Source organism: Ambystoma mexicanum, chromosome 4q, assembly GCF_040938575.1.
Source record: "Ambystoma mexicanum isolate Mex_15411 chromosome 4q, UKY_AmexF1_1, whole genome shotgun sequence".
Taxonomy (NCBI): domain Eukaryota; kingdom Metazoa; phylum Chordata; class Amphibia; order Caudata; family Ambystomatidae; genus Ambystoma; species Ambystoma mexicanum.
Genome location: NC_090928.1, coordinates 20,968,147 through 20,995,593, shown reverse-complemented (window position 1 = coordinate 20,995,593; position 27,447 = coordinate 20,968,147). Strand labels below are relative to the sequence as shown.

Genomic DNA, 27,447 nt, shown 5'->3' with positions numbered 1-27,447 from the left:
CTTAATGCTCTCGTCAGCCTTGCTGCCAAACAAATGGGAACCGTCCAAGGGCATGTTGAGACGACGGGCCTGCACATCCGGTGCAAACCCCGACTTCCGCAACCACGCAAACCTGCGTATCACGGTGCTCGCAGCCATGGACCGGCAGACGCCATCAGCCGTGTCCAACCCAGACTGAAGGGATTCACACATGGCATCCTTTCCATCCTGCACAATAGCAAGGAACCCATCCCTTTCTGCCCCTTCGGGAATATGTTCAGCCGCCACAGAGAGAAAATTCCACAGAGTGTGCGAAAATTTTGCCAAAGCACAGGTGGAGTTGGCCGATTTCAGTGCCATACTCCCAGCCGAAAATACCTTACATGCCCATCCATCCAAGCGCTTGTCGTCCCCATCAGGAGGCATGGTAGGGTTCGCCGCCTGCCTCGAGGTGGCCGTGGTCGCCTGAACCACCAAACTCTCAGGAGTGGGGTGTGTTGATAGGTAGCTGGGGTTGCTACTGGATGGCCGGTATTTCTTAGTCAACGACTTGTTGACCGCCTGAAGAGACTCCAGGGTGTTCCAAGTAGCAGCCACCGTTTTCTGTAACACCATGTGAAAAGGCAACACTGGGTCAGTGGACGGACCCTGATCTAAAATATCAGTCATGTCATCCTGATCGAATTCAACTGGAGGGCTGGACCACCCTAGGTACTCTAACTCTCGACATCAACCTCCTATAGGAGGATTCAGCATGAGGCCCAGGCTCAGGCCTACCAAGCTCCATTTCAGGAAATGTGTCAAGACCACTGGCATGTGTCAAGGCCCTAATAATTAGACAATAAGCCATCTCAGATGCCGTGGCGCACACAAGTTTCATCCCCGACCTTGCACTAAATGAATTGGCATCACCTTTGTTCATCAATTCCCAAATCACGAAACGTTCTAGGCACGGCTCCCCCTACTCCTTCCAACCCCAGATGCCCGGTAATGACGTGACCAGGGCACCACTCTCGAGTCAGAATTTCAGGGATTTATCTGCTTTGGTTGTGTGTCTAGATGTAATTTAAATGGGGTGACCACTCTTGGATGAGGACAATAGCGCTCTAAATCTTCGCCTGGCCCATTGGCATCACAGAACCTCATGCCATATTCTCTTGAATTTGTCCGTCAAAGGGGGGCATCCCTTCCTACTTTTCATCTAACATTCCGGTCTCACCATGTTCGGATCCTGCAGCTGGATACAGTAAGTGCTTACATGCGCACTGTTAGGGAGAATTTAAATTTCTGTGCCAATTCCCCTCAACCTTAGAGAACCCCAGCTCTTTTGCTGGTCTTGTGGCTTGTGATTTTTTTCCTCCCGAGTGAGTGGGACCTTTTCTCACTCCCTCATGTATTTTTCCTGACTAGGACTTTTGTGTTTTACTGTTTTATGGAGTCTGACAAGCTCCATAGGCATCTGCTTTTTGCATGGTGGAACACAGCACCTTAGGTGCGGTGCCACTGAGAAGTCGCTGGACTTGTTTAATTACATTTTCTTGGATGAACTACCGTTCCCGAGAATAGTAAGATGAACCCTGTCTTATTTACCTTTTACTTTGTGGGACCAGCACACACCACCCTATATTGGGTGCTGGGAGGGGGGGGGGGGGAGAGGTTACTTAGTAATTCCCTATCCCACTTCTCATGTGACATTTTTTGTTACACTAACCTGCTTTAAATGGCTGGTGGCAGTGGTTTACTTTTACTACCAGTGTGCATTTTTACCCCATGCTGAACCTGCGGACGACTTCCTCCCTTGGGCTGATGGGACCAACTAGCCTCAAGACAATATTCCATTTGGCAAAACCCCTGACTTGCTGTGCCTCACCAGAGCTGCAGTAGCCCAATGCCAGGGGTTCTGTGACTATTGACTAGTGCATCATCTTGCGAAGTCCGAATCCGGCCAAATCTTCGCAGGCTTCCAGAGGACCCTGTAGAAGCAGGTAATCTTGATCTAGAGTCCCCTCACCAGAGTCCAGGACCGAGGGAGCAAGCCACTTCCAACCAGAGCTTTTTGTTCTTCATTTCTTGGTCACCTGTATCTCAAACATAGCTGTGTTTAGAACAACACCCATTTGACCGGTTAGGCTTAGGCCTCTCTCCCACTATACAGGACTCTCAAATCTAGCCGTGTTTAGTATTGTAATTCTTTGGTCACCTGTGTCTCAAACTAACTGTGTCTAGCACTGCACCCATTTGATCTGTCAGGCATAAGCCTCTCTCCCACTATAGGGGACACTCAAATCTAGCGGTGCCCTACTTCAAATTGCATTGTTGATTCTAGGCCTCTTTCCCACTTTACAAGACGATCATATGTGACTGAACAACTCACACCTAGAGGGCATTACTGTAGAGTAAGACAGAAATCACTGGCTGATTTCTGTGAAGTGATACTGTGATTAGGGGCTCATGCCTCATAAGATGACAAAGTGATTCTTAGTTATGCCCAATAGGACAATTCTGTAGTTAGTTGCTATCCTTCTTAACCCCATATAGCTAGCTCACCGTAGTGAACCTCGTCCAGAAAGACAGACATTAAGGGCAGCCACCGATAACACCCAACGATATAACCAAACTACCTCTACTACCTCACGCAAGACAGCGACTGAACTAGTCGGCAACACCAGCTGACAACACCAACGACAGACAAAACCCAAACTTGTAGCGGACAATTCTCTACACCCAGTACTACACCACAAGACAACCAGACCAAAGCAAAATCAACTCGGCATCAACAAACAAAATAAAGACCAAAACAACTCTCAACCTCAAAATGCCACACAAACAACCTATACTGAGGGAAAGGAAAATAAAAGAAAGAACAAACACACCAGAACAGCAACCAAGACTCACAACTGCAGAACACACTCCCACAGACAGGAACCAAAACCGAATCAACGCTCAGAGAAGAGACAAATCCCTCTACTTAACTCCATACCTTGCAAGAACCGGTCACCTGAACGAACCAACCCACTGCTAAAATCAGCAACAACAGACAACCAAACACAACCACACAGAAGGACGGACAACACTAGAAACAACAAAAACATAATTGACGCAATAAAACCTTACATCACCAAAACAAAAAGGAACTTCCACTCGACACCCACAATTCTTGGAAGAACCACCTGATTAAAACAAAAACCCAAGACAGAAGCTAGAACTCTGACGACACAGACGCACCTATACCAACACCTCAACTAGAGATTGACCAGAAAGGAAACCTCAACACCAATCAGAAGACGACCCTAACAAAGTGAAATCCAAACTACACCTCCAAACTCCACTGCAATCTAATAAACACAAGATCCATGTCAAAACACTCAACCGAGATCTATGACCTACTCGATGACAACGCGATTGACATCCTATTCATCACAGAAACATGGCTGGATGACAACTACAAAATCACACTCCAAAGCTGCCTCCCAACCAACTTCAAATGCCTTCAAGTAAACAGGAAAAATAAAAAAGGAGGAGGCATCGCAATAGCATTAAAAGGACACCTGAAAATAAAAACAGATGAACCTCTCAACATCATCAGCTGTGAAACCATGGTCATACACCCACCAGCAAACCCAAAAACCAAGACCACCGACATATGATACAACCTTCGTTGATAACTTCATAGAAGCCATCACCAACATAGCCATCAAGCACGAACATCTAATCATACTGGGGGACTTCAACATATGGTTTCAAGAAAGTCACATCAACTCCCAAAACTCACTGATTGGACAACTTACAACCATGAAACTATGACAGCTGGTCAAAAGGGCAACACACTCGGCAGGACATTACCTCGAAACAATATTTGCAAAAGAAAAATGTATCACGACGGCACAACCGATACAAATACTATGGCGCGACCATCCCATCATCCCATTCGTGATCAGACTACCAACTCAAGTCTACTACCAACCCCACAAAATCACAACCACCACAAAAAGAAACTGGAAATGCGTCAAAGCAAGCAACCTATTCGAACAACTGGAGATGACCAAACCCTCAACTATAGAACTAGAGCTGGCTGACCTAGACGGGAAAGCAGAGCTACTACACAAATGGATTGCTGATACCATTGATGAGATCGCCCCGGAAAAACCATTCACCCCATCAAAAAAAAAGAGCAATGGCAAAATGGTTCACCCCACTACTAAGCGCCATGAAAAAGGACAGCAAGAAGATGGAACTGGAATGGAGGAAAAAACAACCCAGAAAAAAAAATACAGTTCCAGAAACAAATCCGCGCATACAAGAAGGAAATACAAAAGGCGAAGAGAAGGCATTACGATGACAGAATCACCAATGCCACCAACACACAAAAACAAATGTTCAACAATATTAAAGAAATGAGAAACCCACCAGGCTGCGACAACACCCCAACCCCCTCAGTGTAACTTTGCAATGACCTGGCAGACCACTTTAAGAACAAAACCAACGACATCCGACAAATCATACAAGACAGACCAATCAACCACAACATTCAACCAACCGGACCTAACACAGAGCCGCAACACAAACTCCAAAACTATCAAGACATATCAGCAGAGGCATTCGTCTTGTTGGTAAAACACAGCAAGAAAGCAGGACCACCCATGGACCCCTGCCCCCCTGACATCTACAAATCAATCATCGCACAAGGAACACCATCAGAATATTACAGAAACCTCCTAAATCTCTCACTAGCAACAGGAACTGTACCAAGAGCCTTCAAATCAGCAAATATAAAACCGCTTTTAAAACATAGAAGACCTCTCCAACTACAGGCCGATTTCAAACATTCTCTAAGCAGCAAAACTCCTTGAAACCTACGTATACAAATGAACCCAAGAACACATAGAAAAACACCACCTGCTAGACCAAGCACAAGTCACTTTCAGACCCGCAAGAGGAACAGAAACAGCACTACTATCCATCTGGGACGACCTAAAAACGAATGCAGACTCCAACACAACACAACCTCAGCCCTGATTCTGCTCGACCTCGCCGCAGCCTTCGACACAGTTAGCCATGACACCCTAACCAAAAGACTAGAAGACATAGGCATAACGGAGATGGCACTACTCTAGCAGACAGAACAGAAACCGTATGGATTAACGACTGTGGAGTACCACAAGGCTCCTCACTATCACCACTGCACTTCAACATCTAACAGACTCCAGTAATCAGAATCTTCCAAAAAATACAACATTACATGCTACAACTACGCAGATGACACTCAAATCATCTACAAAATCGAAGACACCCAAGTTGATCACTCAACCCTAATCGAGTGTCTAAAAGAAGTCTTTAACTGGATGAATGCCAACAACTTCAAAATCAACCCAGGAAAGACAGAAATCATGATCATATCCAAATACCAATAGAAAAACACCTACATTCCATGGCCAACGGAAATGGGAACCGCACCAACACGATCTAAGATCGTAAAAAATCTGGGAGTCCTGATGGACAACCCCATAACCTTAGAACCACAAATAAATGCAATCATCAAGAAATGCTTCTTCCTCCTCCAGACGCCAAGAATCATTCTACCTTTCCTCTCCTTCACCCACAAAACACCCACAATCGTCACCCTCATCATGTCAAGAATCGACTATGCAAACAGACTATCTCGGAATACCAGAATACCTCCTGAAGAAACTGCAACATGTCCAAAATACAGCAGCCAGACTGCTCCTCAAACTATTCAGAAGAGACCACATTACTCCAGTCCTAAACACACTACACTGGCTCCCAGTCAAACATCGCATCACCTTCAAAACAATGTACATAACACACAGGGCAATCAGCGGACAAGGAGCTGAATTCCTACAAAATAAAATAATATACAAGCCAACGAGACTCCTCAGATCAAGCAACGAAATCCACCTGGAACAAAAACCATACTTTAAGAAAGAACTTGGGGCTCCTACTTCTCCCACTTAGCTCCAAAAACCTGGAACACCACAACAATTCACACAAACGTCACTACACTGCAACAACAAAACAAACCACACAGACTAGCACAACAGTACACAACGACTACCGACCGTAAAACACCCCAAGCCCAGCCAACGGACCCACCGGGTTGAGGCCGCTAACAGAACATCACTGCTCTCTTGCACGTTTCCAGCTTATTCCCACTAACTCAGCCTCCCTCCACCTTTTTTTTCAGAGCAGCCAGAGCGCAAGGGGATCAGTCCGGTGGTGATAGTGGATGGTACAAATATCCTTTAAAACGAACATTAACATCATGTAAAGACTGACGCAGATACTCCATCTGACTGTCCTCAGAAAACACAATGTCAGGAGCTTCAGGCGTTTCACCAGGACTATCAAAAGGCTCCAACTCCACATCAGACCTCTCCTCATCCTCATATTTTCTGCAAAGGATGAAAGAACTCCTTCCTAAGTACAGGAGCAGACCTGGATTCAAGAACAGGATTCTCAGTCTTAGACAGAGCCTTTCTTGGAGGATTCAAAACCACAGGGGCCTCCAACAGCAAATTCTGGCCTTTAGGCCCGATGGCGTTTAGGGCGCCGACGGCTTCGGTGTTGACGAGGGCCTAACCGAGGGCAAAGCCCTTACAGCCCCACTCGATGGACTTTGCGCCGACGGTGTCGACGCCTTCCCAGACTTCGACGGTTTTGTTGGTAATGAAGACTGTGACCTGGATCTGGCACGTCTCTGGCGATCTAGCGGAGCCTTGTACGAACGGGACCTTGACGGTGCCTGCTGTTAATCACGTTGACTGCCCAGACCCGAGGGCACGTGAGCGTCGGACCGAGACAGTTCCCTGCCAGCTTCAACCGAAGGCACGGACTGAACAGTGCCCTGAGATTGAAAAATCTCCAGCATTTTCTCCCTGAATGCCTCCCATTCCTCCGGAGTAGAGGATTTAGTGGGACAAGCCACTTCCTTCGCAGAGTCATCATACGGCGAGGACGGGGAAGGCGACCGTGAAGCCGCTTTCGGGAGTGCCTCGACGAGGACGAGTGGCGTGAACCACTCCGGGACCGAGATCCCCTGGACTCCCGCCGACGGAGAGTCACCCCTCGAGTCGTCAGTGGAAAGACCAGTAGTCTTTTTGGATGTACAGGGTTTGGATGCCCGACCTACCTGCAATTTCCCCTTACGCTCCCGCAAGGCCTTGGCAGTCAACGACTGGCACTTCGAGCAGTCCGTATTGTGGCTCTCGCCCAGACACCACAAGCAGATATGGTGCAGTTCCGTGATGGACATCTTGGACTTACAGTCCAGGCAATTTTTGAAGCCGGACGGCGGGGTAGAAGACGACTTTGAGGGACATCGACCAGACGCCATCGACGGAGGACGCCCTCTGCAGAAAAATGTCCAAAGCAGCACAGCTGTGGACATTAAATGTCAAATATGTGGAATATGAAGGAGGACACAATCCATTCAAAACATCAGTTCTTGCAACAATTACAGAGCATCACAGATCACACAGATGACTTACCTGACAGAAGTTTTCCTCCGCCGCTGTCATTATCGTTGAAGAATATTTATCCGTTCGCAACATCTCCTCAGTCAGCGGTTTTAGTCACAGCCGCAGCCTCTTCCGAAGGTCTGCCCTCAGCGTTCCGAAAACCTGCAGAAAACACAAAAAGGTATTTAATGATAAAAACAAACTTTAAAGACTAAAAGAGAAGACGTTTTTAATGTGCTTACATACCTGCAGTTTCCTCAAGTTATCACCTCACAGTTGTTACTGCGCTCCACTGTTAAAGGTTGAAGTTACTCTGAATTGGCGAACTTACATTTTTACGTTTTCTCATCTTGAGCAACGTCGCAGCCATCCCGCATTCATAGTTTCTTCTTCATAAAGAAAAACTCATTTTTGTAAAGTGTGCATCATTTGTAGTCAGCGTTCCAAACCCCTAGAACCTGCAAAAAGGGGCAAAGACAAAAGAAATTAGCATGAGAGATCTCTCCAACGAAGGAATCATTTAAAAGTCTTAAGGACTATAGTGTATTCACTGAGCCATCGCAGATCCATAGCAGTCTCTGCAGTCAATGCTACCAGTCACCAGTTTCCAGAGCGTAACAGCCTAAGCTGATTGAAGTCTTTCTACCATCCCTACTGAAAGGGGAAGGTTCTTAATCCTCATCCAGGCCGCGGAGCAGACACGGAGCCGCTGCAGAGCCACAGCTTTCTCTGCAGTTTATGGCAGCGCAGCCAGACGCAGAGCCCCGAAGGGTGAAGGTGAAGGAAGGAGTATTAGAAGCAAGAGGGCCCGCCTTCCAGGTCTTGCCGGTGAGAGTGTGGACGAGAGCATGCCGTCCCCTGCGCCATCCGGCTCCGATCTCTCACGGCACATGCTCTCACAGCAAAACCTACAGCCCGCAAGCAGGAAAAACGGAAAAGACAACTCCGGCAGGCAGTCTCATTACCCCTCACTGCCTGAAATAACAGCGGAATCTCCAGCGAAACCTTCAGGGAGAGACCAACTGCCTACGCCGATATTAACACTAACCTCAGCTTCAGACATACCCGCAGACCCTATGACGGAGGATGACTACCCGCAGACCCTATGACGGAGGACGACCAAGAACAGACACGAAATATGGACACTCCCGCGAACAAGGTGGCAGACAACTCAGTCTTTGTGGAAACCACAAGACCTCCCCCCAATAATGATGGCGGGCGAGCAACGACCACACAACATTCAAATTGGGGCAATTACCTGTGGAGACCGCGCAGAAGAGCAGGCGGCATCACCCGAGCGATCGCCCGCGGCGCCAGCCCTTCAGGCTGTCTGCATCGCGGGCCGGGTGCAGAGCGTGGCGGTTACAGTTCACCCCTCTCCAGAGGGAAAGGATCTGGTGTCTCCGTCCTGTGAGACCACGCCTCCGCCAACAGCCGAAGACTCGCCGCAGAGAAAGCAGTCACTGCCCCAAGCAACGCCCCCTCCTCGGAGCGATATCACCCTTCACCGCCCGCCTAGTGCAATGAAAGGAGGACCTCTCCCCCAGAACATCATCCATCAACCTCCCCAACCCAAGCAACTAGCATCTCAAGAAGGGAGAGAGCCCCCAGCTCAAGAGGAAAGAGACTTACTTGGACAGCAGCCAGTCACAAAACCATTTGCAAATAACCAGAAAATAACACGTAAAACACCACGTGCCAAAGCACCGTACAAAATACCAATCAAAAAATTCAAGGAAGCTGGCTGCTTCCAACACATCCGCATTAATAATCACGCTTAAAGAGCATTTTGGCAGAAAAGTTCAGCGAGAAGGGGAACCCCGTCCAGAGCTGCTGGCGATAGTTGAAGACACTGCATTACAACTTGTGAGCTTAACTATCCCCTCCACAAACTCCTTCAGCAAGGGAGGATCCCTTCAAAACACGAAAACCCTAGGCCGAGGACAAATATCTCAAAGGGTCCCCTTGACGAGTCATCAACAGGAAAGGGCCAAAGCAATCCAACTATGCCCACCCACATTGAGAAATCCATAAATTCAGAGACACCCCAGCATCCCTCCACCCTCCCTGTCGATGCAGGAGACATCGAAGTAGCTGAACTGGAGGTGGAGATGATGAAACAAACAGGCCTTTTAAAGGAGACAAGGGACAAAGCTCACTGCGACCTCGCAGACAGGATGCACCCAGAGAAACAGAAAACATTTGCATCCCCTCAGAGACGGCACTCGGCCGCAGGGCACCCCCAGCACAGCCCATTACCAACTGACGTGGATGACAAGAGAAAAAGCCTGGCCCCTGAGACACCAATAAAACATCGATAAAAGAATTACACCACCTATGGCTAACAGACGCCTAAGTGAAATTTCAACCAATTCTAATCAGGTCTCTCCCCAAAAGGAACTGGACCCGATGACAATCCTCTCAACTGTGACAATTGCTCTGGCTCCTTTTTGAAAGACCAAATTACGCTAATAGCTTACATGCACACCAAGCTTAACTATTCAGAGGGATTTGTGACTGCCAGGTCCAGAAATTCACAGGGGAAGTTACTCCCACATCGGGGAAGAAAGACAGTCTCTCTAGCTCCAACAGTGGGATAAACAAAAGAGCCCCTGAGCAAAAAACAACAAGCTCCCAGAGCTCTCAAACAGAAGAAAAACACATCCTGGACCTGACCTTGGCCCCGAAAATGGTGAGCAAAGACAGACAAATGGGGGAGAAACAGACAACCGTGGGCCACAAAACAGACAAAGGAGAGCAGAGACAATCTCGCAACGAAAGCCCCAAGCAGACGTCAACTCCAACATTCTTCACTTTTACGGCTGACCACATCTTCGCCACGTTTGACATTTTCACGCAAAAGATCCCAAGAAGCAGATCACACTGAGACAACAGAAATCAACGACAGACTGCAGCGAGAAGCATTAATAAACTGGGAAAAAAAGAAAAAAAAACAAGGTCATCGTACACTGCCATACCAGAACCATCCAGGAGAAGATGACAAATTCTCAAAACACAGAAGGCCTGGACAATGCAGAGACCTCTGAAGTCGAGTCTTCAGAAGGCTCAATCGATCTAATGCACATGAGCTTATACATAGTTGAAGATTTGGAATCCGAGCTCGTAGAAATTCACGACCGGAAAAGGTAAGTAGAAAACAAAGAGCCCCAACCGGTAGAAGATCCCAGAAGGTGGTGTCATTTAAAGTTACCTCACCTAGGGCACAAACCTCTCGATCTCAGGAGGAGGCTTTCGGGAATAAACACAGCTCGATGGGCGAGAAACTGATAATCCAGCAAGGCCACAAGCATAGACATTCTGCGTCCCCAGAAGTTCACTCACCTACGAAGAAAAAGAAAAACTTAAGAGACAACCACAATGTGCCTCGAAAAGAAGCGCATGCAAGAGAGAAAGAAGAGCACTTTACTTCAGAGGCGGAAAGGACACACACTGCCTCCCCAGTAAAATTAAAATTCACTACAAGTGAAGGGTTCACAACTCAAAAGTGAACGTAAGATCATATCCTCTACGGGAGTCCAAATTACCCATTCGACCTAATCTCTAAATCAAAAGAGATCCACACGAACATTCAAGCTCCAAAGACGTTGGGAGGAACATAAGTGTACCTTGAACAATAGGGCAATGGCAAACATCTTCAAGCATGTTAAACCCCTGCAAGCCTGTCCATCAACCATTATTAACAGACTGGAACCGAACCCCAACGGAAGAAAGGATAGCTCTTACCTGCACGTTAATTCAATCAAAACCCAAAAATAGCTTTGGAGTGCCAAAGATGACCTAAAAAACCTGGGCCTCGATTTAACCTTAGCGATAGAGGAGAAGCACGAGATCCTGCACAAGGAATAGCGGCCTGCAACCCCACCGCGCCAATGTTCTCCACCTCGAGGCAGAAACCCAAGTAGTGCCCTCGAATTCACCCCGTGAAGAATAAGAAGATCTTCCCAGTGAGGGACACCGGGAGCATCCTCGAGGGAGAATGAGATCCGAGGTAACAAACACCAAAATTAAGCCCACAGAACTTGGAACATGAAAATGACCTGGCCTTCGAGGGAGCAAGAAAAAGGGTTAAAACGACATACACCAGACATACAACAGCTAGACGAGAGAACCTCCGAGGACCCTGGCCACAAAAAGCTAAGGAGCGCAAGGGAAGACCTAAGGGCCCCTAACAGTGAAATAAGGCATAACATCACTGAGACCAGGAAAACAACTTTAAAAGAAGATAAAAATGACTGGTTTAAATGCCAAGTGGAAAACTAAGAGGTAAATAGCCATCATTAAATGAAAATCACGAGGCTCGGATAACGCACAGTACCCATTGACCGACTCTTGATCCAAAATTGCTATTAGGCCCTTGGAATAATAGGGGTTTCTCCCATCAGACCACAAAAACGGATGTAACCTATCCAACTACGATGTACTTTGCCTCCAAGAGACATGGCTCACCGCAAAACCTGCATTGGACGGATTTGAGCTAGCCCACTCCCCGGCCTACAAGGGCCCTAAGGGAAGACCGCGTTCAGCCCTATTAACAGCCATAAAATCAGGCTGTGGCCTGAATCAAGGCAACAGAATTTATACTAGACTCTATCATTGATTGGCCCACTCCAATTCCAACCTCTAGAATAAAGAAGCAGGATACGATTCTACTTCTGAACATCTACTGGAACCCTCTCCAAACATCTAATGAGGGCTTCCTGACTGAGCTAGAAGTGACAATCGATTCTGCCCTGATTGAAGACGAAGTCAACCATATAATCAGTGCAGGTGATCTCAACGTCGACTTAACCTCTCACCTCGAAAGTCCCCTAGGCTGAGCTGGCCTCTGGTCAACACTAATTTAGTCAAGGGACCTGCACAACCTTCACTTTACACTGGACACCAAACCCCAACACATCCCTACCTGGGAGACAAAGGGATATGCGGCAGTGATAGACTATATCTACGTGTCACGAAGCATGTTGAAGTACACTGAGTCGTTCAAAGTGACAAAGACTATATACAGTGACCACAATATACTGTCCTACGCGTGGCTTACAAATAAACTGGAAAAAAAGCTTCATGAACTCAATATTGGAGGTCAATACTTATGGCACACGCCTACGTCTCACGAATAAGTCAATCATTGCTTTGACACAGAACTACATCGCCTCAACGACAAAGGAAAACGCGAACAGCCGGAACACAGCAGACTACTCGGCAGTGCTTTCAACCTTCAAACTGAACACGAGAAAACCCTCTTTGTATCCAACCGCAACTGCCCACGTCTTTAATAGACAACTGGTAGAGAGAAGGAAAGTAATTAGAAGACTGAAACGCGAAGCCAACAAATCCTGCTAACAAATAAAGGAAGAGGCCGCATCGAAAGCAATCAAACAGTACCAATCCTGGCGGAGAGCCACCTGAAGACAAAGAAATCAAGACGGTGCAGAAACAATGCTGAGGACCATCTGCAGCAAGAAGACAAGGGACTTATGGTCGCTAGTCAAGGCCAAGGCCAAGGGAGATAACCTACTACTCACAAATGCAGTCGGTGAATCCAGGTGGATAAAACACTTCAGTGTTCTTTATAGTGCCCCCGAGAACTCTACCACCTTTACTTCAATAACATAGAAAGCAATATGGCAGCTTCCAACAGATCAGGAAACCATCACCGACAAAATTATGAAACTCAATGGTTCCCGTGCGGCAGGGCCTGATGGAATCACCAACTTCGACCTAAAACACAGCACAGAAACTTGGGCAACGTTTATTGGCGAAGTGTTCAAAAACTGAATTCGATCAGCTGCAATTCCATCATCCTGGAAAAAGGCCATAGTAGTGCCAATTTTCAAAAAGGTTACAAGAGATAATCCCAGCCACGATAGCTTTATTGGATTCTGTGGGAAGCTCTTTGCATCATTCATTCTGGAAGGTTTCCATGAGTGGACGAAGTCCGCCAAAGTGAATGACCCTCTTCAAGCAGGTTTTGTAAAAAAACCTAGGGACATTAGCCAACATCTTAGCCTTGAGCGTCTTGAAGGCAAAAGTACATGAGGGCAGCCCAAAAATGTACTTGGCCTTCATAGACTTGACTCAGGCCTTTGATTGTGTTGATAGGGCACTCCTATGGGAAAAACTTGACCGACAACATTGCCCGCCCGCGATCTTGAACCCTATTAAGGAACTGTACAGTGGTACATCGATGAGTGTACGCCTCAACCATCAAGGCCTCTTATCATCTTGGATCGATACTGCTCGAGGCATCAAGCAAGGATGCCCACTATATAATGCGTATATTGACGACTATAAGGAACACGAGCTCAAGGTACGAAGTTTTCCTCCAGGGTTAGGTGAAGAGAAAATATCAAGACTGTTGTATGCAGACGATATAACCTTGATGGACCAAATGCCGATAGGACTGCAAAGACAACTTAGAAATCTAGATTCCTACCTGAAAGCATACAATTTACAGATGTATCGTGAGAAAACAAAAATCATGTCCTTGGGGGGGGGAGGGGGGGGGGGGGGGAGGATTTACACTGAACAAAGAGGGAAAAGACGACTATGTGCGAAAGCCTGTGGAAAAAACTACGCCTCCTGATCACACAGACCAGAATCCTATTAAACAAATATGGTCGCTTCTCTCTGGCACCAGCTCTGATATTTTATAGGATGAAGGTAACCCCAGCCATAACCTACGGCGCTGAAGCAATGCCATATATTCACACAAACCTCTGGCAGAGATTAGAAGGATCCTACTGGAAAAATGTTTTAAATCTACCAAAGTCCACACCTGTGGTCCTAATCAGGAGGGAACTAACCCTTGAATCTTTGAGCTCAATTGTAGCTCGGAACAAACTTTTACTTTACAGAAAAACTCTCTTGCCATCTCCACTGCTTATCCTGAAGGCCATAAAGCAGGAAATTCAGGCCGGATCGTGTAAGATGCTACAATCCTGGGTGACAAAGAACAAAAAATGCCTAGCCTGGGTGGGCAGCACCCAAGAAGAACTCATATCTAACCCAGAAAAAGTAAAAAAGCGCCTCATGGAGAGAGACTGGGTTCAAACACTAGATGAAGCACACACCTCCAAGCTAAGCCTTAACTGGCCATCTAATCCTGCCAAAGTCAATGGAACAAGATCGTACCTACTAAAATGTCCAGGCAGGAAGCTCTGTGAAAACTTCATGGGCATCCGACTGAACCATGTATATACTAAGCAAGTATTAGTTAGATGGAAACAATCAAACTCCAGTTCATGTCAATTCTGTGAACTTCCAGACACAGACGAAACACTAAAACATCTTCTATTAAGATGCCAAGGAGTGGGCAACCAGCGCACGCTTCATCAGGGTCGTCTCTTTAACAACCCACACTGCTTTGACGAGGAAGAATGTTGGACCAACTTGATGAGCGGTGAAAAACCCAGATGGATCATCGCCGTAGTGGGCTTCTTCGAAGGACTTGGCATTTTAAACTGCCCTGACCATTTGATGTCGAGAAAGGGAAAGGAAAAACAATCTTAGACGACCCGGGGAGGCGGACCTGATCAGTCCATTAACAAAGATAACAGGCTTGGAAACAGTGTCCTTCAGCCTTTGTTAATCTTCCGTCTTGACCTCCCTGTTTCCTTTCCTTTTTCTTTTTCCTACTCCCCTTTTCTCCTTTCGTCCCGCTTGACCTCCATCGAGGAATCTTGTAAAAATTGTCTTAGAACAATTAAATCAAGTAATAAAAAAATAAAAAAATAATAGTGTCATCTGCTTACCTACCTAAAAACTAATTCTTTCAAAGATAGACACTCTCCTTCAAAGAATTATTGAATTCTACAGTATACCAAGCTGAGCAATTGTTTCACCATATCAATGCGCCCCTGTTGAAAGCAGGATGGAGAGCTCCACAATTACAAAACACAGATGAGAAGGGAATTTAGCACCAGAGTTAGAAGGGAGTGGGGTAATTTGTATGTGTTTATACACACCTTATCCAGAAGTTATTACAGTTAATAGTTTTTACAGCACATCTATTGTTGTTATTCTTCTGTCCTCACGTAAAAAGAATCCTAAAGGGTTCCAGGTATCAGGTATACAGGCTGAAATGGTATTACGCTCCCAAAGAGTCCATGTAACCGTTACACCCTCACCCCTCCCGATACCTAGTCTTGACCGCCGCCAATGCTACCTTGGTTGGTCTGGCTTGTCTAGAAGGTTACCCTGTTCCAAAAAACTAGGCTGGCCTTCTGAACCTCTGCCCACCAGGTCAGAGTTCAGAAATCCGTCTTAACAATCTGCAACCCTACAAAAGAAGCTCAGGCATGCAAGTATACCAGACAACTGAGATTGAACCAAGATTCTTGGCAGGGGTGTATACCAGGAAATCTACAAAGCAGGTCCAAAGGAACACTTTCAACAAAGCAAAGGACCGGTGTTGTGAAACAAAAGATGTTACCGGGCACACATGTGCAATCACTTTTTGACAGCTCGGTTGCGTATCCACGGCAAGAAATGTTACCGGGGCAAAAACACACTTAGCACCTGGGCTAACCAGAGAGAGTTGGGGGCAAAAATCATAGGCAATACTTTTGTCAAGGCAGACAGAATCAAAGAACACTCGCTGACGGAAAGACAAAAATCAATAGGCCAGAGCCAGTGTCAAGTGGAACCGGGTTCCTGTTGTCGAGGATCACACAGACAGTTCAAGATTCAACGTTGCCAGGGGTACTTGGATATTGTCAACAGGGGAAGCAAAAGTTATAAGGAGGGAAGACAAGGGCAAGCCTTGGATGAGGAGAAAATGGATTCACCCTGGTTCCTTGAAGCAGAACACACTACCTTATTCAAAGAAGAAGCTGGTGCCACGGCAGTTGTTCCTGGTAGTTTCCTGCAGACCCACGGTTCCTGGTGCTTCGGTCGTGGAGACAAGAAGGAGGACGTCTGGAGGGGTCTGCACCACATAGGGATGAAGCCAGCAGCAGCAAGGGAGAATAAAAGGTGTGCTCCTTAAAACAGGAGAGGCTCTTCAGGTGGCTATCCAGACCACTACAGCAGTGTGCAGCGATTTCGACCACGAAGAGGATCCTCTTGCTGTGATGAGCTGGTTGACCCCACCAGGCTCAAGGGAAGAAGACTCCGGACTGGATCTTCTCTGGTCGTTGAAGGGTAGATAGCTCAGGACTGCAGCAGGGCTTCACCGGGACGGGGTCGTTGCAGCAGCAGTCTTCTTCTCCGCTTCTCATCGGTTCCTTGTAGTTCCAGTGGCGACTCTGACTTCCAGCCCAAGAGTCCTGCCTTTTATGCGAAAATCCCCCATTCACACAGCCTGGCTGTCAATCACGCAGCAGGGGGGTTGTCCGGCCCAGACAACCACCTCACCTCAGCCAATCATGGCAAAGTGCGACTTGGGTTTCCTAGGATACCCTCTGCAGGGGGTGACTACACCCCTCTCTCACATTCAGTCCACCTAGACACCCAAGCGCCCATAGGGCGGCTTCTTGGCAGAAGCCCACCAAAAGACGGTGAACAAAAAGGCAAACCTTGTTTGCCGCGCAAAGTAAAACACAAGAAGGACTTTAACAAAAAGAAATGGCGAATAAACCTGACCGGAGCCAAAAGAAAGAGTATTTGGTCAAGCGGGTTTATGTTCGAGGCTAATATAATAGCCTAAAACAATATCACGTTTATATAGTATAAAATACCACTGCCACTAGCCAAGTCTAAATGGTAAAAGAGCAAAACAATGCTCCAGGAGGGACAGATAAAAAGGGCTAAGGATTAACCCTTTCCAATACTCCATGTAAGATAGGGTGTACTGGATCTGTGGTTATTTGACTATGTAAAGTTAATGGCAACTTTACCTGTTTCTGGGGGACAGCAGTCAGCCTCAGAAAAAGGAGTTATTGGGAAGTCTTAGAGACAACCCTGTGTTACTGCATTGAAAGGTGCTGTGTAACACACACAACAAGTTGGGCTCCTGGAGTGGTGTGCTCCAGAGCCCAAGATCACACAACAAGTAGAAATGCACATGACAAAACACAGGTAAGAGTGGGAAAAAGAGGCACACTTACCAAGTGGAAAAAATAAACTCCAGAAATCCAGCAAAGCTGCTGGGGGACTCACTAGGTGAGGGAATTTAGCCATAGAATGAGAATTCTCCCTAACATGGGCATGTGAAAGAACAAGGCAAAACAAAACAAGGTCTCTATATTTTTTTACACCAACAAACAATGAAACAAAAAAAACCTTCAAGGAAGAGGCCGGGACAGAGAAAAGAAAGATTGGTGTAACTGACAGGCAAAGTGATTTTGAATTTGCCCAAAAGATGCAAAACCTACTATGTGGATTTAGTGGTTGGTGATGAACAAGGAGGATTAAGAGCTAGGGTTATCCCGAGATTGGGTAGTAGGGCTATGTTGGCATGCTCATTCTGTAATGTAAAGCTACTAAAGTGACAGTTTCCTTTGGAGCCAGTAACTAAGGACGCTTTCTACAAATATTCCAGTTTGTGTCAAAAAATATTTCAATATGTTGGGAATTTTCAAAAAGACTGTCCATAAAAAAAGAAATTACTACTATTCAAAATAAATGATAAATGATAGATTAAGCAATCACAAACCTAATCAAATGAGAGCAATAATACACAGGGTTTACATGAGCAATACATTATTTTATTTTTATGGTTCGCAAAATGAAACCTTTTAGATAGTGTGATGCTGGAAATGCATCGGAGGGACAGGGCCTCCGTATCCTTGTCCTTTACTGCTTTTTATTGTGTGTTCTGTTGTGTTTTCCGCGCAGGAGTTCATATGGCACCCATGAGTGGGGGTACAACCCTGTGCCCCTAGTGTATGTTTTTGGGCACCTGTGTGTGGCCCACAGAGCAGGGTATGGGCTGGTGGCAGCTCCATGGTGAATTGACATGTGCCCTGAGCATCCTCCATTTTGGGATGCCCAGGCCCTGTCATTGGAATCGGTAGATTCCTGATGGAGACAAAATGGCCCCCGTGGCCTCTTGCCTTCCATCGCCTGTTACCTTGGTTTTCCCGAAGTCCCGGGAAGCCCTGTCTCTGTCCCTTCCCCCTGACTGGCTGTTGGGTGGAAGTTCCATATATGGAAGTGTGGGGAAGTGCCGACCAGACTGGCTGGAGCCTTCCCAATGACCGTATGTTGTGGGTAGACCTGTGGGTGCGACCTGGGTGAATGGAGTGTGCGACGAATATGCATTCTGTGTTGTGGGTGTCTAGTATCTGGTGTTTGACACAATGAATGAGACAGCCCTTCCCAAAGCTGGTATGAATGCAGTGTGTAGTGTTGAATGGCGTGGTACTTGTCCGAATCCACATTCTGTGTTGTGAGTGTCTAAATGGAGAAGAATGGCCTGAAAGCACGGTGCGCCTGATTGGCTGACTGACTGCTGAATGCCCTTCTGAGTGATTGGTTGCCTGAATGTGACCCAGCAGAGTGAATGGGTGATCAACTAGTATATCTGGGAGCCTCTCACTGCTAGAAATCGTTCAGAAGCTGGAGTTGAAACTGACATTGAAACTGAAGCTTAACCTTGAAGCCCTGCTGGAAGAGAAGTAGTGCTGTTGCTCTACTTCATCGATCTGAAAGCTGCTGTGTCTCCAAGGACTGACCCAGAGAGAACCTGGTTAGGCGCCCTCTTCCCGAGCTCCGAGGAACCATAGAGCACCGCTAACCTTCGCCGAAGTGCCATAGAAGTCAGCCTACGAAAGACCGTCAGCCGGAGATGGGGACCGCCGACGAGAAACGAAGAGAAGCACCGGACAGCCCTCCACCGTCATCGACCAGGGTTCGCGAGTCCTGTCGAAGTTAGTTGCCCAGAAGCGGGGACTGCTTGCTGCTGTGCCGTCGACGACTGGAGCCGCAACGCTCCTTTTGCCTAAGACATTTTGAGTCCCAGACACGCTCGTCCGAACTGACAAACGCCTTATCCTGCCGGAGAAGGACAGGCCGTCAACGCGTATCTGCCGGTAGGTTTCCCGCCACCCAAAGACCGTAGAGATTCCAGACGGCTCGACGCCCTTGCTGGGCCACAGTTCTTCACAAACTCTTTGCAGTCCTGAACTAACGACATCGAGGTGCCCCGCACACGTCTTCCTTGCAGGACGTCTTTGACTCGTCGCTGAGCACAGCCAGGACCAGAGCTGCTACCTCACCGCCGTTGTTCACCCTTTTCTTTGAGGGATCTCGACGATCCGTGGCTCCTGCGTTAAAGGGAGCCGATCAAGAAGGATCCGTCGACGTCCCGTCGTCGAACTCTGCTATTCCAGGTACACTGGGGTGGTAGAAACATTGTAGAAAGAAATAAGACTCATTGAACAATATATAGACTGGGCTTGTGGTATATCGTTATCTTGCAGGTTGCCCAGGTGGGGGGGATCGCCACACAGAACTGTCTCTAGTGGTAGGGGGCCGTATTCTACCGATTGTTCTAACCAACTGCTTTCCTCCTATGTCTATTGTTGGTTTCCCTTATTAATTTCATCTGTGTGACATTTGACCAGAGTATAGTTGATGCACTTTAATGAGATCTAATGATAATTGTGGTACCGCTTAGAACTTTATATATTTGCCATTGTAGATTGCCTGAGCACAAAGTGAGTTATTGTAATTGTGTATATAACCTTGAACCTTAAAGGCATGGTCTAGTAAAAAAAATTAAAAAATAGATAGGCAACATAAAAAAAAAATACTAGCATTCTCTTTTTTAAAACTTCCCATGTAAAATTGTGAGCTATTCAAGCTCAAAATTCGCAAAAGCAAGCACATGGGCGCATCCATTTTGTGAAAAGGATGCCCTCATGTGCTGGCTTTTGCGGCACTAATGAAAGAAAAGCCAGCCAGCTGTAGTAAACAAAAGCTACCGCTGGGTGGCTTTCCCTTCATTAGTGCTGTACGCGGAGGACGGGGACCAGAGCAGGAAAGCTGCAGCTGAATCTCGGTAAGTGCTATTTCTTTTTTTTTTTAAATAAGTACTAGCTGCGTTTTTTTTTTTTAAGTTTTCCGGGCTGGAGGAGCCCGGAAAACTTAGAGATAAAACCGCAGCTTTAAAAACGTTGTATTTATGTTTGCGGTCGCTTTTGAAGCGGCCGCAAACATAAATACAACGTTATTGTGTTGGAAAACGCTGCGGTTTTTCTTTCCAAGTTGAGAAACTCAGAAAGAAAAACAGCAGCGTTTTCCAACACAACCACGTTGTGTTTCTTCCTGAATCTGCTTTCCCATTTGCATTACCTTTTAACACAAAGTTTTCTATACCATCTAGTCCTGCTGCCCTGAATACATTAACTAGATAATAACAAATATAAAAAAATACATATTCAGAATATCCAATAGTACTTACAGTTCGTAACTCACAAGTTAGCCTTCGAAGTAAAAATTCCAAAATGTTAGGAACTGCAGGTAAAATAGAATCCATAAGACACAATGGTAGTCCACCTAGATGGAAACATAAAACATAACAGAAACAAAACATAAAAGTTAATTGTGAAACATTCCCCTAAACACATTCTAGACGAATATGAAAAATAAGACGAACCTGTAGTTGCATCAGCTTTGAATCACACGCTGTGCATAGGCTGCCATCTAGTGGTTGGTGCAGAGTATTACATATTGTTTTTTCAAATTCCAAAATTGGGTGTCGACAGGGGTGTACCTGTAACACTATCCCTGCCCTAAGGGCACCCATCATCCTTGTTTTCTGACACATGAAGCATGTCATATATAATAGGGCAGCGAGAGCCGCCCGATAGTTAAGGTGAGTCGGACTCCCATAGGAAAGACTCAAAATTCTATTGCTAGCAACTTTTGATTCGAGTAATGAAATTTAGAAAGTGATCAAAAACCTGCGGCCTCCCCAGACTGCAAAGTTTCGTAAAGATTTGTAAAAAAATAAAAAACATTTTTGCCAAAAGTGCGACCTACTTCCCATTCATTTTCCCATAGACGAACAATTTTTGCCAAGGCGCACAGCCCAAACCACTGGACGGATTTGGACCAGGTGCGAAACAACTTGGGCATGAAGCGTTGACTTGCGATAAATGCGTGGTTTGGGGTTATTCCGTGCAGTAGTGTTTTAAATTATTTGACAGAGAAGGGGGCTTAGATATCTCTGGGATTTACCCCAAACCAGTGATTTTTAGAAATGAAACTACTGCCATCTCGTGTTTCTCTCGATGTGAGAGGTATCCGCAGATATGGAAAATGAAACGAAGGAAAAAGAGCCATTTGAAGGTCAAAAAACATGCACATGCCATCAGGCGAGAGATGGGGGGGGGCTAAAGGGCACCAAGTGAAATTTTGGAGTTGGAGGGGTTCTAGGGACTGAGATTTCTGTAGCCTCGATTAGCCGATATCTCAAAGCAAACTGTCACATAAACTGTGTTGTGGGGAAAAGGGAATGGGCAGTGGCGGTGAGGAGGCCATCTGGGGAGTGGGGGAAGCTGGCACAAATGAGGGAGGCACTTGGTGAGGGCATGGGGGTAGGAAAGCATTTTTTTCACCCGTTTTGCCGATGTTAAATGGTATGTGTAGTTCAATGCCCGTGGTTGTTTTTTTTTTTAAAGATATTTTTACTGCTACAGACCCTGCTTAGCTTCAAAGTGAAGAAGGGGCCAGCCTCCTCAGGCCATGTTGCCCGATAAAGGAGCCAAAGTTACAAGACCACTTAGAGAAACGGGCTGGCCCTTTCCTTGCTTCGAAGCTAAGCAGGGTCAGTCTCGCCTTGAAGCTAAGCAGGGACAGTTCCGGTTACTGCATGGATGGGAGACCGAATGGGAATCCAAATTATTTTATTTTTTCAAACTGTGCTGCTGTCAGTCCTTGAAAGTTTTGCACTCGAAGACCATTTTTTGCCTTTTGCTGAATTGCTTTCTGGTAGTTGTCTCACAGTCAAGATGGGGTAATAATGCCACAAGTGTACACTTTTTGCCTAACAGTTCTATGAGGATTTATATATTTCAGTGACACTATGGTATGTGTACTTTTCAAGTTAGCTTTTGTATTTTTGAAAGCTAGATATGGGGGTGAGGAGGGGAACTGGTGAGAGGGAAAGTAAGTCATGAGCATTCGCCCACAATGTGGCAAGAGAGGTTGCAGTCCTGGACACTAGTGCAGTTTCCCCCCCCCAGATTGTGGCTGCTTTTCAAACAACTATTTCCGAGGGCGGACGCAACCCCTTGTTTTTATTTTTAGGCTGGCAAGCTTGCTCAAGTATTTGGCTACCAGGGTTTTCATGTTCCCAGTGCAGATGCTTACTCACAAGTTCACAAGCACTTATTTCGTATTGGGATTTTGTTTTCCATGGAATATTTCACGACAGATTTCTGGGTTTAAAAGGTGAGCACCTTTTATACTTTGCTAGCATATGTATTAGAGCAGTCGCTCTCAAGTTATTTTTCTGGTGTTCATTACTTTTTTTGAAAAGCCAATGCTATTTTGTCTTGCGCACTTTCTTCTAAAGGAAAGGTCAATTGAACTACATTTGTGGATTTCACTTTAAGATATAGGTTTACTTATTGTGCATGTGTTCATGTGTGCCAGCTTTTGATTTTCGGTACGGGGGCAAAAGTACCTGGGCCTGTGTTATTTTAACAGCTGGTCATTATTTTCCCTTTTACGCGGTCCTTAAATGTGGTTAGTTGCGGTTGGGCGGTGTATGACAATAGTCACCAAGAGACTGGCCACAAAACAAGGGGCTTATAGCACGCAGCTTAACCAAAGTGTGATCTCCTCGGAAAATAATTGAATTGCACAGGGCATAAACTAAAAACATTGGGAGCTTTCAAAGCCTGCAGTATTTTATACATAATAAAAAGAAATAGATATTTTTACAGCTTCAATGACATTGAGGGTGAAAAATCACTGCTGATCCTTGTATCCCATCCATGCAGTAATCAGGACTGACCCTGCTTAGCTTCAAAGTGAGGAAAAGGTTAGCCCCCTCAGTGCATGGTGCCTAATAAGTGAGGCAATGTTATAAGACCACTTACAGCAACATGACCTGAGGGGGCCGGCCCCTTACTCACTTTGAAGCTAAGCAGTACTGTGCGTATATTCATGGGTGCCAGCTTTTGATTTTCACTATGGGTGCAGAAAGTACCTCAGCATATGTTATTCTTGCATCCAGTCATTTCTCCCCAAACCTCCCGTTTCTATGCTGCTTAAATGTGGTTAGTTGGGGTTGTGAGATGTATCACAACAGTCACCAAGAGACCGGCCAGAAAACAAGGGGCTTGGAGCATGGGACAGGAAATTTCGGCACAGCCAGTTAGGCGCATGCCATTATGGTGCAACCGTTTTGCCGCAGGGGCGTAACGCTTGGAGCACGCTGCTTAACCAGCGTATGTGTGGTCAATGACAAATAATTTAGTCTCACTGTGCATTACCTAAAAACATTGCGAGTTCTCCTGCATCCTGCAATCCAAAAGCCATGGCTAGTGGTCTGGTAGCGTTTTAAAATGACAGTGGGCACCACTGACCATGGCCGAAGACCATGCTAGTGGTCTGGAAGTGTTCTAAAAATCTATGGAATAACAAAACCCTTCAAATTCAAGGAAAAACCTTCAGTTGCAGGGACATTAAGGTGAGAACTTAACGCAACAAAACCACTGAAATTCAGCTAAAGCTATAAAAAACACTATTAGTGGTAAGTAATATTTGTGTTTTGGAGCTTGTGAATCTGCTTAGATTCACATGCTTTGCAAAGAATAGCAAGCAGTATTTTGTGAAGGAGGCGGGTGAACTGGAGGGGTAGAAGTAAATAAATGTCTTAAGATTGCTTGTCCCACCTGGGGGTCTGACTTTGTGTGTTCACACAATAGTGCTGTGTATATGAAGGCGTGTACCGAACTCCAAGTAGCTGCTTTGCAAATGGCCTCCAGTGGGAAGTTTGTGAAGCTCCCATACTTCTTGTTGAATGGGCCCTTGGTGTCAATGGCAATGTTTTCTTAGGAATGGAGTAGCACATTTGTATACACTTAACAATCCATCTAGCAATTGTTGTCTTGGCAACTGCATCCCCTTCTCTCCCTGTTGCCATGGGCACAAATAATGTTTGTCTTTTTCGTATATCTTTGGTTTTGTCAAGTTAGTTTATTACAGGCATGCACACATGTAGTGTGTGTAGGGCTCTTTCTCATTTGCTTTGTGGGTTTTGGAAAAAAGCTGGTAATTCAATTGATTAGTTGACATGGTATTTTGAAAAGAATTGGAGGTTTTCTTAACACCACTTTGTTTCTATGTATAGCAACAAATGGTTGCCGAAACTGATTGGGCATGTAACACACATATCCTTCTTATTGAAGTAATAGCAATGAAGAAAGCTACCTTGTACATTAGCTCCTTAAGTGAGGCTTTGCACATGGGTTCAAAAGGTGGACCCAAGATCCCACCCTGGAGGGTGGTAAGAAAGACACTGGAGTGTGGACAAGTGTTACTCCCTTCATGAAGAATTTAACAACTGGTATTCTACACCATGATGTTTAGTGTTCTGATGTTGAGTAGGTGAACTACTACTTTAAGTGAATTATTGACCATCTTGATTTTCATAGGCACGTAAGGTATAGTAACACATCTGTAGCTGAGCAATTCATAGTACTTATCTTTTTTCTTTTACACCAAAAAGCAAATCTCCCCCATTAGTTTATGTAGAAGTTTCTGGTTTTTAGTTTTCTAGCTTCTCTGAGGATATCCATACATCCTGTGCTGAGATGTAGATGCCCAAATTATATGACCTCAGGAGTGTAATGAATCCAATGGTGTTATCACTCTTTTTCCAGCGATAACCTTTCCCTATGTGACCAGGGCACAGCAGCCACTACATTATCCTGACCCTGTGGGCGGCTATGTGAGGGAGGGTCACATGGGGGGAGATAGCCTCCGGGAGGGTAGCAGAGCACTAATGGAAGAGATATGTTATTTCCATTCCTCTTTTGAGGATACCCCATCCATACCCGATGTCATGATAGCATGTTACACCTCCCCTCATCCACCTAGGAAAAGTATCAAAATCCATCCAACAAGAACTGTGTATAAACCAGAGACTTGACTTACCCTTCATACCTCATGAAAATGTCTCCCCAAACTTAACTTACAAGTTAGCAAGCGCTAACCTGCTTTCAAACACTTCTATAGACACTTCCACAGATTCAATTCCCATAACTGCAAGAGTATTCGGACGAAGAAGAGGAACTGAGTAATGCAAAGCGGAAAAGACCAAGACAGCAGGCTGCGCTATAGTTGTTGTGAGTACAATCCTGTAGCCGGGAGATTTAAATCACAGTGTTGGGGTCAGAAATGCGAGCCGGACAAAAAGGGAATGTTTGAGATTTGCCATTTATTCAAATAAAAAGGGGTTTGGATAAATGTCTAACTCTCCCCAAGCTAATAGAGAGGTCCCTGCTTAGCAAACTAAAACTAAAGAAAAATGACCCGGCGTCCAAAATATCTCTGGCCCTCACACTAATGGACACAACAAAAATCATACAAGGGAAACATGGCTAACTTTAGTTCACCAAAACAATTATGTAAATAAAACTTAAAAGTCCTTCAAAACAATCCTTGCGACCAGGGTTGTATTTCCTTCCACTGGATCAATTCAGAACCACTTGGATAACAGTACTGATTCAACAAAGTTCTGTTAAAGATGATAGAAAAGTCTTTGTCAACCACTGTGTGTCTGTCTCTGGGACACAACAAATGTCTCTTCCACACTGTTTGGTTGATAATTCTAAACAACTCTAGGTTCTCCATAATATCCCTCTTGAAAGGATGATTAAACTTCTTCCACAAGCAAAGGTTCAAAATCAATGCAATTGTTATGTTGCCATGTACCACCTTCTTCAAAGGAACCACTTCTTGTATAGATAGCACTTCAATCAATACTTCTTGAAATAACACTTGTCAGGATAGCAAAACAACTTGTTTTAGTGATGCCACTGCTTGTCAAACAATTTATAAAGTAATTGAACTCTTCTTAATTTGACAAAGATTTTTTCAACACATCTTTTACCACAAAGACAATTGATCAAACCACAATCTTCTTTCCTGGTGTACTTGCCTGCCAGAAAGAAAACTCCTAAAACTACTTTCAAACGTGATGGCAATACTGATTCCAAGCTTCTCCTCTCTTGGAAGGACAGTTGAGCAATGACTGCCTTTTATAGTCTCTTGACATCTTGTTTTCCGGTTTTCCCTAAACTGAGAACAAATTATAGAATAAACTTCTTCACAGAAACTCTCAATATCTTCTAGAGAGACTCTTGACTGATAGTTTGTGTTACAAGCTTCCTCCAGTTGAGATCCCAAAAAGGAAGAGTTGCGCCTTTATCGTCTTGGTATGGTTTCACAGTGTCTTGGCTGCTGGCAACATGACATATGAGCTTTCCCAAAAATATATTGTTTGTTATGGGATTCATGTCTTAGCTGTTTATTGAGGTTTTCTCACAACTTCTTGGCTGATCGTAATGCTGGTTATGAGCTTTTGCCAGTAGTTGTCTTAGTTTGTGTTTCTCATAGCCTCTTGGCTGTGGGTAGTACTGGTTAGAGGCTTTCCCCACTGGTAGTTTGCCTAAAGTCTTTTGATAGCCTCTTGGCGGTTTATAATGCTGGTCATAAGCTTTACCCTATTTTAGTTACTTACATTGGAACTTTTGCCTTTGCCGCTTTGCTTTGTTTTCTTTGATCGATATTCAGAAAATAGTCTCTGCTTTGATGCATCAATTGTTCAGTATTCAAAATTGTTGCATTGTGATAACTTTCTTGTTTGGAGTGCCCTGGGTCAGCATTCACAAAAAGTCAACTCACCAGTTCTCTTTGGCGGCTCCCTCTTGCTGCCTGGCTGCGCGGCGGTCCTTCAGCGTTCAGTCTGCTTACTTTCCCGCTTCTGCGAACCTCCGGTAAGTTGCACGCCTGTTTTCGGGAGCAATAGCAGCTCAGTTGATCTTGCACACCACACGCTGCACTGGAAACA

General features: G+C 45.5%; 1 protein-coding gene across 6 annotated transcripts in view; it reads right to left on the bottom strand.

The window, feature by feature from the left end:
• TARBP1 (TAR (HIV-1) RNA binding protein 1) overlaps positions 1-27,447 on the bottom strand; it is a 2,688,190-nt gene that overhangs the window by 1,396,011 nt on the left and 1,264,732 nt on the right. For all 6 annotated transcript variants that reach the window (XM_069607367.1, XM_069607363.1, XM_069607366.1 and 3 more), the window contains exon 13: positions 20,821-20,915. In XM_069607367.1, coding sequence (XP_069463468.1) covers positions 20,821-20,915 — 95 coding nt within the window. The remainder of the gene's footprint in view (positions 1-20,820; positions 20,916-27,447) is intronic.